This window comes from Mirounga leonina, unplaced genomic scaffold, assembly GCF_011800145.1.
Source record: "Mirounga leonina isolate KUSES-001 unplaced genomic scaffold, KU_Mleo_1.0 Mir_115, whole genome shotgun sequence".
Taxonomy (NCBI): Eukaryota; Metazoa; Chordata; class Mammalia; order Carnivora; family Phocidae; genus Mirounga; species Mirounga leonina.
This window is the reverse complement of record NW_023270268.1, coordinates 24,865,785-24,881,058: the sequence shown is the minus strand read 5'-3', so window position 1 is coordinate 24,881,058 and position 15,274 is coordinate 24,865,785. Positions and strand designations below refer to the sequence as shown.

General features: G+C 38.7%; 1 protein-coding gene and 1 non-coding gene across 9 annotated transcripts in view; one reads left to right on the top strand and one right to left on the bottom strand.

Moving 5' to 3' along the window:
- TBC1D5 (TBC1 domain family member 5) overlaps positions 1–15,274 on the bottom strand; it is a 587,710-nt gene that overhangs the window by 121,017 nt on the left and 451,419 nt on the right. For all 8 annotated transcript variants that reach the window (XM_034994045.1, XM_034994022.1, XM_034994072.1 and 5 more), the window contains one exon: positions 3,767–3,873. In XM_034994045.1, the coding sequence (XP_034849936.1) occupies positions 3,767–3,873 (107 nt within the window). The remainder of the gene's footprint in view (positions 1–3,766; positions 3,874–15,274) is intronic.
- On the top strand, positions 6,439–6,545 carry LOC118007162. Its single transcript, XR_004678296.1, has one exon. It is a non-coding gene; the product is annotated as a U6 spliceosomal RNA (small nuclear RNA).

The following is a 15,274-nucleotide window of genomic DNA, read 5'->3' as shown; positions in this document are numbered from 1 at the left end:
TGGGACTCAATTCCAGGACCCTGGGATCATGACCTGAGCCGAAGGCAGACGCTTAACGACTGAGCCACCCAGGCGCCCCCCAGGATTCTACTATTTTTAAAACTATAGTTCCTGTGTGGAAAGGTAGTTGGAAGACTTGGGTTCAATAGCTGGCTCTACCACTGACAAGCTGTATTAAAGAAGTCTCTAACCTTGATCCTTAGTTTGTTCATCTACAGAAGCATAAGCTGGATTAGATCTCTAGGTTCCTTGCAGTTCTGAAATTCTGAAAGTCACAGCGAGGTATATTAACTAGATTCTTCGTTATGTCTTTTTTGTTCCATAATACTTCAAGGTGGTAACAGGTTTTCAAACAATTCTGACACATAGTAAATTAAGGAACTAGATGCCCTTTAAGTTCAAGTTATAGAGTTCATTAACCATCCTGATAAAAATGGCAGCTGACAAATATACAATTAGCAATGGCTTCCATGGAATATAGGTATGGGTTCCAGAAATACGTGAGGTGAGTGAGATCCACCTAGATTAGAGTCAGTGTGGTGTACTGGAAGAGGCTTAGCAACTGCGTCAGAATTCAATTCTACCATTATTTTCTTAATACCGACTACTGCAGAACACAAAGCTAAATGCTAATAAATGAGCAGGATCATACGGAATAATTGATGCAATAAATAAGCAAATAGCTAAAATACAAAGTTCTTATGGGGACTCAAAGGGGAAAACATGTCCTATCTAAGCCTGGGAATGGCTTCCTGAAGGAAGCAGAAGGTATGCTGGGAATCTTAGGAGGGGATGGATACATATAAGGGTCATGGAGCCATTCTAGCTAGCTTGGAACCTTACAAGTTTTTGGCCTAGGGAAAGCCACATAACCTTAATCTGTCTACACTGAAAAAGAATGAAGAAAGATAACCTGCTTTGCCTACCTCATAGCTTGTTGTAAGGACCAAATTAAGCACATCCAAGTGCTTAGAAACTATGAAGGAGGACGATCCTATTATTACATTTTACAGCCCCATTATTTCAGTCTGTTCAAATGAGAAATCTTTTCGCAGTAAAGCCTACATCTGATATAAAACAATTAAAGCCCAGTGTCTCATGCTCTAGTTGCAGAGTCTATTCTCAACTGAGCAATCTCCACTGGGATTTATGGAAAGCGGTAGGACAAAGTGCTTTTCTGAAGCTGGCAATGAACTTGGAGGGCTCAGAGTTCCTTGTTTATTTTTATTTTATTGAGTCTGTCAGCAGCACTCAACACTACTGTCACAAGGTACTGGGCTATGTGAAAATGTACTTTCATGCCTCAAATCTCATCCTTCTACTAGTTCGCTTCACAGAGACTCGTGTGTTTATATACTTACTCTGATCTACTTGAATTGGGAATGATTCAAGTATTTTAAGTGTTTCATTGTTAATAATAAATAGAAAAAAATTAAGCACTCTGATGTTTGGATTTTTGGAGAATATGGACGGGGTACTAGCATCATCTTCCTTGCCCTTTTTTTCTTCCTCCTTAGTATAAATGGCCTCCTATATGAATTTATAATGACACTACTACACTGAAAATTCTGTCCACGTGTGGATTTCTATGTCATATATAAACTTGCTCTGTGTGTGTATGTGTGTGTGTGTGTGTGTGTGTTCCATTTGTACCTTTGTAGCACTGGACTGGATCTTATTAGATCATTGTAAGTCAGCTTTTTGTGGACAAAGGAGCTCTGGTTGGGCGGGTCATTAGAGACAATTTAATTCAACCCCAAAAGAGAAGACCAAGATTCAGCAAGCATGAGTTTCCCCAAATCACAAGGATGGTTATTAGCAGAGTCAAGATTTGACCCAGCGTCCTGATTTCTAATTCAGTCTCCTTGTTCTTTAACTAAACCTATCACCTTGCTGGGTTAGCTATGTGAAAGCCCCTTAAACTATACAGCTTTCTTTATTTTTCCTATAGATGTCATCATTCTATAAACTTGTTCTCAACAACCTTTTAAACGTGATTCTCTCCTCATCATCAATCTCTTCTGTCTCAGAAATATCAGCTTAAGGTCCTGTATTTTGGACCATTATCTTGATCATGTTTTTACTTAGTTAGATCCTAAATGTAAAAGTGGGGAATACTGTTTTTTTAGAGATACTTATGCTATTTTTTTCCTCTTAATCCTTAGAGAATATATTTTTTAATGCTTATAGAATTGGCTTCATTATACTTAATATTATGTACACTACCTTATTGAGATAAAAAGTACTCTATTAAAGTCACAGATTTTACTAATAACACTGATTGATTTGTTATATAGAATCCTACATCTAGAAGAGTGGATGATTCATAGCAAGATCAACCATATTTAGCCAGGGAGAAATTACCAAGATCGATAGGTTTAGATAACATATTCACTTCTCCCTTCAGTAAACCAAATAAATCATATAGTTAGAGAATTCAAATAGTTATTTTAACAGTTTTTTCCACACTCTGTATGATTCTAAGAATTCCTAATGCTGAGCTGATAGATCTTACCTTAAGTTCACAGACCAAAACTCATATACCTCATTGACAAGTAACTGCATTCTTTTTTCCTTTTATAGATACTGTGGTTATTTTTATAAAACAAAATACGTAAAAATATGGGATTTTTTATCTTATAATCAGACTCCTAAGCCTTATCAGGAAAAAAAATATGCTATCTTATGTATCAGAGAAATGATGGATTATATTTCTGATACTTAATGAAATATTGTGTAGGAGAAATGATATAAAATTGTGTATTTTTGTACAAAATGGGTATAGGCACAAGGAAATAAAATCTTTTAAATCTATCAAAGAATAAATAGAGGTCATACTCAAATGTTGAAGTCAACAGCCGAGAGAAAAGCAGAAATCCTTTAGAATTAAAATTTACATTAAACTTGGAGGCCCAAGTCGATCAGACAGAGCTTGGCAATGGATCCACAGACAGACTGACTCAAAGACAGTTCGACAACTGCCAACATGACTGTTGGGAATTCTGCCAAGGAGCCAAAGGCTGGGATTACCACCCAATGCCTGGCATTCTCATACTTGTGTTTGAAGCTCTCTCTCTTATACTTCATCCAATATTTTTGTTTGGCTCAAAAGCATCAAGGATTCACAGATTTTTTTAGATCATTAAATGTTCTTATTTTCAAGAAATATAACATTAGTTGTAAAAGAGCACACTTTTTCTCTGAAGTGTAAAGAAAATTTTGGTGGCTTGCTTTAAGTTCAAATAGAGAAATCAGCATTAAAGTCTGTTTAAATCTTTATTTTATTAGGTTACTCTTCACCCACAAAATAAAAAATACATATTCCTCACATGAAATGATTTAGTATTTCATTGTGTCATAAACTTTTACAGAACCAGTCCTTTTTATAGCTCTCATGTCTTGGTCCTCAAATGGCCCCTGAGGCTCTCCCTGGATAAGTTGGTCCCTTGGAGGGGTAATGTGGTTAGAAGGAGAAGCAACTGCCGAACTACTCCCTTGAGTTATGAGGAAGGTAGAGGGCAGAACAACCTTCCGAGGGACAAGAGATGTGTGTTCCAGGTTCTCATGGCAATGTCCACTTAATTCACCTGCTAAGCTGCTAGCCAGTGAGGTATGCGAGTTTTGCCTGCATCTCTAGGCAAATTCTGTCCTTAGGCAATTCACCTGTCATTACACAAATTCTCCATTAGGAATTCTTGGGAGTCATGCTGAGAAACCAATTCTTCACCCAACTTAAAATTGTGCATATTCTCTTTGGAAAGCTTACCTTTGGATCTCGAAGGAACAGAGCCTTGAGAATCAGTGAGTGTACGTCCCCAATTAGTGGGTAATGCATCAGAAGGCCAAGACAGGTCTGGTAGTTACTAGAGATCACTAAATATTAAGAGGGGAAAGAAAAAGAATTCAGAAGCAATACTGTTTAAGATGTTCGCCTTACTTGAGAGTAAAAAAATAACAACTTAGATTCAGAGAAAGCAAACCGATAACTCAACTAATTTGATAAAAGGCAGTAGGGAGAAGGGATCTCTACCAAATGGCCTTTGAAGGAGCACACTGTACTGCTGGCTGCACTCTAATATCTAGCACTTATCCTCGGGGGGTGTTGGGAGGAGAGCCTCGGAGACAGAGATGTGTACGTTTGCAATATAAACAAACTCTTAGAAGCATGCATATTTACTGCCATTTATATGTCTGTGTTTAAATGTCTCTAGGTTTGCTGCTTAGAAATCAGTAACAAAAATCTTATGAATGGGAAAGAACCAGTTTAGAATGCTCATAAAATAATATCTACCCTAATTATTATGCTTCGTAAGTTACATGTCACATTCATTCTTTTATAGATAAATATTACACAATTCAAAGTTTAAAAAATATAATTTCTTCCAATTATTTTTCTAAAGGTAATGAGAAATTTAGGGAGAGTATCCATGCAGCATTTCTTGGAGGAAAAATGTCAAAATCTTCACAGACAAGCCTAACTGTGTTCCTTAGACTGTCATTTATTTTTTTTCCCAAATCAACCTAATTATGGGCGCAATTATTAAACACATCTTTTCAGGCAGGTCTATGTAAACTACTTCATTTCTTGGCAATCCATCTGCCACTGCTGTCACAGTCGGGCCCATTAACGACGCTTGTTTTGTAAGCCACACTGACTGCCTCCACAGCATTGATTGTGAAGAAACTTTACAGTTATAACTTCCTGTTGTTGCAACCGAATCCTCTTCATTAATCAGAACAAGCAGTGGAAAAATATTCCATAGGAAAACAATTGTGATTCTATAGAAACAACACAAATCACAAAATAAATAACTGTTTGTGATCAGAAATGCCCTTGCTTCTTAGATTTTTTTTTTTTTCCTTTCTTTTGTTGGAAGCACCATTTTTTGCAACAGCTTCCCACCCCCTCCCCCTTCCCAGGAACATTATGGGGAAAGGAGACAGGACTGGGCAAAATGAATAATTATAATCTATGTAAGGAACCACTTTATCATCTTCATTTCCGTTGCTGATCTGACAGCTTGTAATTTCATACATCTGCTTTCATTTGTAAAGCACTCACTTATCCTACCTTTTCTGTATCTGTTCAGACTCTTTTCTTCTTATTCCTTCGTTTTGTCATACTCACATTCAGTTACCTGTTGTCCTTTTTGCTCTAGAATTCAAAAAGCTAGTATACTGAGAATGGTATAATGTTTCCATGTAGGGCTTTCTTTGAGAGCCAAAAAATAAATAAAACTTAGATAATCAATTCATTTTCTAACTCGTACTTTCCCAAATACTATAATGCTTATATACTAGTAACTGATCCAGGAAGAATTCTTGTATATTTTGTAAGAGAAGCAAACGCTTCTGGGGTCGGGATTCCAAGATGTGGGTTTGAATCCTGGGACACCATTTGAACCTTTTCTAAGGTTGCCGTATGATCAAAGGACATAATCTGTTCGGCCGATCGACAGCAGCTGCTCAAAACCTGTTGCAGGTAACCTCTCTGAGCTTCAGTTCAGTCATGTGGAAAACAACTTCCTGATTGAAAAAAAAAAAGATCTGCCAACTTTATTCAATCCAATAGCTATTTGTTGAGTACCTAACCCATGGCAGGTGCTGTTAGGAGGGGATGCGAGATAAACAAAACACAGTCCTTACTCTGAAGAAAATTAAAGTGCCGAACGGCAGATGTAGAATGACTGCTACGATCACTAGGATGATAATCAATCCCTGAAGGCTTTCTGAGCCTAGGCCCTATGCCAAGAACTTTCCCTACATTATCTCATTTAATTTCTACAATGATCTTATTATAAGGGTATAGTTATTATCCCTGTTTTACAGGTGAGAAAACTAATACTTGGAAAGGTTAAGTCATTTGCCCAAATCATATAGTGATTAGGTAGTGGAGCAGGATTTGAAATTTTGAAGCCTAGCTACAGGATCTGAGCTCTAATACAGGACTTTGTTTTGAAAAGGCAATTGTTTTAAAAATCAGACAACATAGTGAATGCAAAGAGTCATTGCAAACAGGAGTTTATTACTTATTATTACTCTCATGTAGTAGTTTTAAGGAGCTTGGAAGGTCAGCATAACCCAGTCTCTAGGATAGCCTGATATAGACAGGTATTTATTTGGAGGGACGAGGGCAACAATCCTGTTCTTACAACTGGACAGAACTTTTGAAACTGTCGGAAGCTGTAAAAAATATATAAGGGAAGCCAACTAATGCATTAATATTCCACTTGCAGAATGAATGAAGGAGCTAACATTCCTTCTCCCATTTCTCCCTTTCATCCATCCAGTCACCGAATGTTAATGAACATTTCCTGAGCATCTACTATATCCTGGACACACAGAGACGGTGCCAGGCACTGGCACTAGGGATATAATGGCAAATGAATCTGAGCTCTGAAGGGCAGCAGAACTTGCCGCCTGAAATACCGCTGTAGGGTGCTCGCTTCGGCAGCACATACACCAGAACTGGAATGATACAGAGAGGATTAGCATGGCTCCTGAGCAAGGATGACATGCAAATTCATGAAGCAAAATACTGCTGTAGGAGTTCAGGACATGCCACCCTGAAATATGCCACTTTGGTGTATTGATTATTCTGAGCTGTAGGCACTTGAAAAACAACAAATGCACAGTGAGACTTTCTCTGAACTCCCCTTATCTGCTTAAAGATAAATCCTCCAAAAGGAAGTCCGTTGTCATAAATTCCCCCAAGACAAACTCTGTCACAGATTCATACCTCTCATCTATTCTTCTAAGGGCCCATTTGTCTTCCCTAAAAATAATTTACTTCTCTCTAAGAGGTCTACATCTCCCCACCCTTTCTTTATTAAGATGATATTTAATCCTGAGTTCTAAAACCGTATCTTTGAGAGTTGCTCATTTTCCTGAGTATCTGCCATATTCAAATGAGGCATACATTTATATTTACATGTCAATGTTAATTTTATAATTATATTGTGTAATAATCATATAATAATAATAAAAGATATATATATTAATAAGCTTCTGTTTTTCTTGTTAATCTATTTTTTTTTTTGTTAAAGAATCCCAGCTAGGGGCGCCTGGGTGGCTCAGATGGTTAAGCGTCTGCCTTCGGCTCAGGTCATGATCTCCAGGTCCTGGGATCCAGCCCCATGTCAGGCTCCCAGCTCAGCCAGGAGTCTGCCTCTCCCCCTGCTTGTGCTCTCTGTCTCTCTCTCTCTCAAATGAATAAATAAAACCTTAAAAAAAATAAAAAAAAAGAATCCCAGCTGAAAACCTAAATGGGTATAAGGTAAAGTTTTACCTCCCCAACAGCCCCCTGTCTTCAGATAATACCATCTCTAATTTATTAATGAAAACTTGTACTTTGAGAGCACTATTAACTTGTAACTACATACGCTAAGTATTAAGTCCCTTTTGAATAACTGTGCCCAATTTAGAGTAGGCAAGAGAGAGTAACACATGCTGTTTTAAAAACAAAATAGCAGAGATCTGATCGAGTAAGAATTTAGTTTTGATCTTCAGAGCAAAGTTTTGTGGAATGTGAGAAACTCATCTGTACTGCTGTTCCTTCTCTAGCGTTTACTCCATCAGAGCAGGGCAGTGACACAGGAAAAAATGTGAAAGATTTAAAAAAGGCCGAGTTTTGGTATCTCCCTACATTTGAAATCAAGTATGTATATGCTTTAAAGACAAAGTACTGAAGCTACACACTCTGAAGAGCTTATTCAGAGAAGTGGAAGACAAAGGTGAGTGGTACCTAGGAAAACATAGTGGATCTGGGATCAGATGATCTAGATTAGAATCTAGATCAAATCTACATCAGACTGCTGGCTAGTCACTTATTATGTGGGTGAACTTAGGCAAGGTACTGAACTTCATGAACTTTATTTCCCCCACTGATAAAACAATAATAATGCTTACTCTAGCTGCAGGGTTTCTGTAAGCATGGCACAGATGCAAGGTAGTGTGCTGCCCATCTTGCTTAATTCTTGCTGAATGGCACTCCCTCTGCACGAAGCAGAGCCGATGTCTCTGTCTCTATTTTTTTCAAAGATTTTATTCATTTATTTGAGAGTGACGAGATAGCTAGAGAGAGCAAGAACTCTTGGAGCTCCCTCCCACAGAGGGAGAAGCAGGCTCCTCACTGAGCAACGAGCCCAAAGCGGGACTTGATCCCAGGACCCCGGGATCATGGCCTGAGCTGAAGGCAGACACTTAACCGACTGAGCCACCCAGGCACCCTCTGTCTCTACTTTTAAATGGCACACGACTGTTCTGGAGTTGTCTAAGGGAGCTGGTTTAAATAGTTTCTTCAGTCATAACAAACAAAAACATAATGAAACCAGTAAAGATAGAGGATGTTACTGTTTTGAGAAAGCTTAGAGCAATACAGTTAAGGAACTTATGGATGATTCAAAGTTAACTGCACCTACAATTGTAACACTTGTAAGTAAAACACTTCATTCAAATTGTTTAATTTTATATTTAGATATACTTACTTTCCCAAGGTAACAAAATGGACGGGAAACAACTAACCAAAGCACACAAAACTAAATGTAGACTTCCTTTAATTTCTCTAAAATTAAGAACAGTAATAGCTATCACTTATTAAGCATCTATAATGTGCCTGGCAACTTGCTACATATTATACAAACACTCTGTAAGTCCTCCAATCCCCACTAAGGAGAGTATTATCATCAACTCCACATTTTAGACAAGGAGATGGTATTGTGGAGAGGATGAACAACACATCTGAGGTCACTGGGCTCCGGAAAGGCAGAGAGGGCTGAACCCAGGTCTGTGTAGCTGAAAGCCTCACTCATCACCACTGTATCTTGTGCTTTCCTGTATTTCTAGCAGAAAATGTAATGACAGGAGTGTCTGTGTACAGAAGCCAAGTTCAGACAAAGTGCAGACGGCTTCTGAATGCCAACTACGTGTGAGACACAGAGAAGCTCCTAAGATACACTGAGAACAGCCCTCCATATATAAGGCCAGGTAAAGTAAATATTTAGAAGTAGGCATAAATTCTTGTAGTTAGCTATTAAATGGCATATAAAACAAATAATCATCAATATAAAATAAAAATAATTAGCTAACAACAACAAAGAAGAAAACCTTAAGGCTTTAACATAATTTATTGTACCTCTCCACTGAAAACAAAGCCGATGTGTAGGCAAGTGTCTTGCAAGGTACCTGGCACACAAACGACATTCAATAAATGCTATGTGCTCTGAAAAAATACTTGTTGAGGATCTAATACATGATGGAAAAAAGAAATACTTATTGCATTTATTGTCTTCAACTATTTAAAAACCCTTACTGTTTTAACTTCCCCAGTCACAAAATGGCAACATGCAAAATTAGATTTCAAATGGATCAGAAAACCAGGTGGGGGTAGGGAGTAATCATAAATAAAAACAACAAAACTTATTCTTCTCAGTCTTGGAGAAAGCCAAGTATAAAACAGAGTAATGGCCTTCTCCATACAAAGTGATTTTTGTCTAGTGCTTAAGATTCTCCTAAGAGATTCTCCTAAGATGTTGTCCTTCCGGGTTTCCCTCCCTGGTTGGCACTATGACAACTGCCTCTCTGAGCACCATCAATCACAGCAACATCCACTCTCAAAACCGAAGATGGACACACTCTTCCGTAAACAATGGGATGGCCCTTATATCTCTAGTAGATTTTGTGCAGAAATATGAGAATTTTCAATTAGATTTTTGGAAAGAGAACAATCTCAAATTCTGAGGAGCTCACTCTTTTTTCCTAGAAAAAAACTTAAATAATTTTTTTTTAAAGATTTTAAGTAATCTCTACACCTACCAAGGGGCTCGAACTCACAACCCCGAGATCATGAGTCGCATGCTCTACTGACTGAGCCAGCCAGGCGCCCCTAGAAAAAGCCTTTAAAAAGTGCTCTTTTCAATGCTTTCCAAGCTTAATACACTTTAAGCAGAATTTATTTCAATCAGATCAAACAACATAAGAGATCTTCTCAAGAATTTATACTTTTAAACATGCAGTGTTGTCAATGGAAAGGTAGTAAGCAAGCAAGCATCCAAGTGGAGGACTGCTAGTTGGTAGGGTGTGAGCACAGGACAAAGAATACTGTACTAGTGAAGTCAGCATGGCCACATGTTAGCTCCAGAGCGCCGATGGGACTAGGATTAAGTGTGAAGCCAATCAGTTATCTGTACAGGCTTACGTTTTGTCATCATCTCTGTCTTGTTATCCATTAAGGGAACTAAGGAAATGATACAGTGCAAAAACCTTTAAGTCTTTTAATGCAAGTTATTACCATTAATGTAATAACTGTAGGGATCTGCCTAGAATCAGGGCCCTAGTTCTATCTCCATGTTATAAAATGTTACAGAAATGAAATCTAAAAAATTTAGCACATATTAAAATTTAGGAAAGAAATAGTAAGTCTGATTCATAGCTTTGCCTCTCATTTTTTAATCAAGTTTTAACCAATTTGGTTATTTTTAACCAAATGAAGGGAACCGTAGGCCAGGTTTTTAATTATTTGTTTGTTTGTCAGTCTGGATACAGATCTGTCGAGCAATCGATTGATCAATGTATCTGTTTTACTTCATTGCTTAGTGATTTTTCATTCTTTACTCAGAAATATAGATCTGTCAGTAGAAAGGGCTGAGGTACAGAAGATATTTAAGAAGTGTTGACAATATCTCTTTCTTGTATTCACTCAGCTAACTAGCATGTATTAAATACCTATTTTGTTCCATATACTGATATGACAAGAAAAAAGACAATCTTAGCTTTCTTTTCATATCACAGTTGAAGAACAGCAACAGACTAACTGCAGCACAGGACAGAGCTGGTAACAGTGGCGCATACAAAGGGCTGTGACAACTGCTCGAGTGGAAAGCTGCAAGGTCAGTGAGTGCCAGGCAACAAGTGGAAGTAACCCTGTGGCAGGAATGCTGAGGAGAAATGGAGACATGCAAGCAGGTGGGGGGCCTGCTTATCCATAGGGGATGGAGTTTAGATTTCACTCTGTATCTGCTACCTCTGCTGAAAGACTGTAAGTAATGTGATCAGATTTGGTTTTAAGGAAGATTAATGCCAGCACAGGGTGACCAGTGGGAGGGAGGAAGAGGGACAGGATGCAGGGGGCCAGCTAAAGTTCCTGGTTATACTACAGAGGGGAGAAGAAGAATATTTGAAGTAAGCAAGGGGCAGGGGAGTACAGTGGGCAGAAATTGCTGGAAAAAATGGATAGGTCTTTATATGCAATTAAATTTGAGGAATGTGTGCATATGAAAGAGAAACAGAAAAGCAAAAGAAGACAGTAAGAAATTATCAATAAAAATGTTAATGAATTTACATAATAAGGCTACTTAAAGAATACAGCCACTTTTAGTTATTTCTTTGTGGAAGTTTTAAACATAGTTCTGATTTTTATGAAAGCTATACATGTACACAGTTTAAAAATTCCAATCATCCTAGAAGGCTGGTAACGAAAATAGCACTTGCTCTCTCCCACCCCCTATTTCCCAATCCCCAGGGGCACTTGCTTTCTGTTAGCTGATTAAAAAAAAAATTTACCTTCCATATTGTGGGAAAAACCATGCTAATGTTATTAACTCTGACTTTAAATATTGTCTACTGACTTCCCATTCAAGAAGACGAAGCTTTAACTGACCACTGAAAGCCAACCCTCCACCAACCTCCACATCCACACATGCACTCCTGGTCTCCCTCCCCTGATGATATTACACCATAATTCTGGTTAAGTCAACTTTTAGAGTTTTCATTTTTATAACGAGGCAAATGTTATCTCACAGCTGAGCTACTACTCCTCCTTTTCCCACAGCCTCCTTTCTTGCCTGGGGTTTGTAACTCATGTTTTTCATTTGCCGTATCATGTATATATTTAACACGAGTTTAACCTTAAATACTCTCCCAGTTGTATACATCAATTTTCAAAACTTCAAAAAAATTTTTTAGGTAGTTTTATCCATTTCTTTTCCTTCCTCCCTCTCTTTCTTTCATTTTTTTTGAGGAAATTTCTCAATTTCTCATGAGCTCTCTGGCCTGTTCCCTCATCCAGGGTTGCCCTTTACCTCTTGCAAGTGTTGTATCTTTATTTCCTAGAGTACCTAGCTTCTTCTTTCTTGCTTTACACCCTTGTTTTGGTGGAACACATCCTCTAAAAGCTTTATGCAGAGGACATGAATTTTTTGAAAACCTCTCTGTTTGAAAGATTTACTGTGACAATTAATAGTTAGGCTAGGTACGGAATTCCAGGCTGGAAATACATTTCCCTCAGAAAATTGGGAGCACTGTTCCAGAATATTTTGGCTTCCAGTTAAAAAGTCTCAAACCATTCTAATTCCCATTCTTCTATGTGACCTGTTTCTCTTCTCCCCACCCCCATCTAAATTCATAAGTAATGCACCTTAATTTGCATGTATTTTCATATATAATGGATCCTTTCAATTTAGAAACTCATGTTTTTCTGTTCAATTGGAAATTTCTCTTTAATTGCTTCACTGATGATTTTCTCCTGTTTTTTGTTTATTCTGTGTTTGTTATTTCTTTCTACTCTCTTTCTATTAGAAGAAATCTCATTATCTAGGTGTTGGATCTCCTGGCCTGGCCCTTTTTTTCTTTCTTATTTTCTAACTCTGTTTTATGTGCTGCTTCTTGGGATACTTTCTCAATTTTATATTCCAACATCTTATTTTCATCATATTTTAATTTTCAATTACATTTTTTCCTTTTTTAAGATTTCATTTATTTATTTGAGAGAGAGAGTGAAAGACGAGTGAGCTTGCACAAGCAGGGGGGGAGGGGCAGAAGGAGAAGCAGACTCCCTGCTGAGTGGGGAGCCCAAATGCGGGGCTGGATCCCAGAACCTTGAGATCATGACCTGAGCCGAAGGCAGACCCTCAACTGAATGAGTCCCTCAGGTGCCCCTAAAACTTTTTCCTTTGATTTATGTTTTTCTAGCTCTCTGAGATGTTTCCTCCTCCCTGTGTATTCTGTGTACTCACAGTTGTTTTTTTTCCTGGTTGCTTGTTTAGATCTCTGCTTTTATTTTGATGCTTTCCTCAAATGTTTGGTGATTTTTGGCTATCTGCTCATGTCTAAGAGTGGGCCAGTACAAAGGTAATTTGAAGAACTTTGTGTGCATCGATGGGTGGGTCTGTTAACTCTCAGGTTTACATGGGTCATTCTTGGGTGATCCCTGGGCCTAGATTTTTTAGGCCTTTTCTCTTGGGCTCACTGGATTCCCCCAGAGAAGAATCTCCCTAATTTCTTCTAGAGAAAGGCAGTCTGGTTCTAGTGTTCTGAGAACACTAAAGATGGTAAAAGAACACTGGTGGGCTCCATGTTCACTGAAACTCCCCGAGTCCCTAGTCCAGAGATCCTCCCTTTTACCACCTCAAGGATAAATCCTCAACATACTGGCTGGAGATCTGAGTATATAACAGCTTCTTAAATAGACTTTCAACCAGTTCTTATTTTTTACTCTTAACTTTTTCCCTCCCCCTACCAATTTCCACGTTAACACCTAGCACTGCCAATTTCTATACTTTTAGGAATTTTATGGGTTATTTCTTGGCTTTCCCCATCATCAATTTTGTATTTAGCTTTCTTGGATCTGCTAAGTCAGTTATCATTCACCCATCTGCTTTCCTACTTCCAAAATCTCTGTAATCTCCTTTCTGATTTTCTGTGTCCTGTGTGTTTATGCTAGCTTAATGGGGTTTCAGGACCAACAGGGGTAAATGCAGGAGCTCAATATAACATCTCATATCTGATATCCTTAATCACTTCTTTAATGACATTTCTACTCAGCATATGGGCAGGTGAACTGATGGGGAAGAAGAATCTAGGTGAGGAGGCAACTGAGTAGGGAAAGCTGAGGAAGAAGGAGAGAGGGGAGGAAGCTGGGGGAGAAAGCTGGAGAAGTCAGTAGTCAGGAAGCCCAAGATCACCATCTCCTTTTCTCTAATCATCAGAGAGATGACTCTAGTTAACCTGCAGGACTATTCACAGTATGTTTTGACAGCGACAGATGGACATGGAATCTTGAGTATTTCTGGGTAAGATTCCAGTGATGCATGTAATTTTGCTAGCTTTTGCCCAAAAAAGGTATCCTAGAGTTCCTGAATCATCTGTTGTACTGCCTTCTAGGGCAATGGAAAAATGTGGGATGGGAGTAAGAACATGGAAAGGCAAGATTATGTTATTAGGAGAGAAGACTACTTCCTCCTCTTTATAAAAGGCCAGAATGGGTATGGACTCTTAATTCTGAACAAGAAACAAAATTTCACTAGGAGGATAATTACCCTTTCATATCTCTATTCTGATAGCTGGGTAAATCAAAATTATTTTCAGGCAAAAAACCCCCTGACTTTTTTTTTTTTTTAAGATTTTATTTATTTATTTGACAGAGAGAGACACAGCGAGAGGGAACACAAGCAGGGGGAGTGGGGGAGAGGGAGAGGCAGGCTTTCCGCGGAGCAGGGAGCCCGATGCGGGGCTTGATCCCAGGACCCTGGGATCACGACCTGAGCCGAAGGCAGACGCTTAACGACTGAGCCACCCAGGCGCCCCCCAAAACCCCCTGACATTAAAAAGACAATGTGACACTTATTAGAATGGTCAAAGTCCAAAACAATGTCACTACCAAATGTGGAGCAGTAAGAACTTTCATTCACTGCCGGTGCTAATGAAAAGTGGTACAGCCATTTTAGAGGACAGTGTAGCAACCATGTTGTGATTTTTTAGGCCTGATCATAGGCAATTACAAAGATGATAGTTAATTTTAGGCGTCAATTTGACTGGCCTATAGGATGCCCAGATAGTTGGTAAAACTTTCGTTATGGGTGTGTCTGTACGTGTCTGAAGAGATTAGCATTTGATTCAGTGGACTGAGTGACTGAGATCTGCCCTCGGGAAGAGTAGGCATCAGCCAATCCATTGGGGTCCCGGTGGAACAAAAAGGTGAAGGAAAGGTGAATCCTCTCTCTCTTCTTGAGCCAGAAGGTCCCTTTTCTTCTGCCCTTGGACATCAGATCTCCTGGTCCTTGAGCCTTTGGACTCTGAGACTTGCACCATAGGACTCTTGGTTCTCAGGCCTTCAGACTCAGACTGAATTATAGCACTGGCTATCCTGGTTCTGCAGCTTGCAGATGACTGACTGTGAGACTTCCAGACCTCCATGACCGTGCAAGGCAATTCCTATAACAAATCTCTTCATATATATCTGCATTTATATTCTATTGGTTCTTTTTTCTCTGGAGAACCC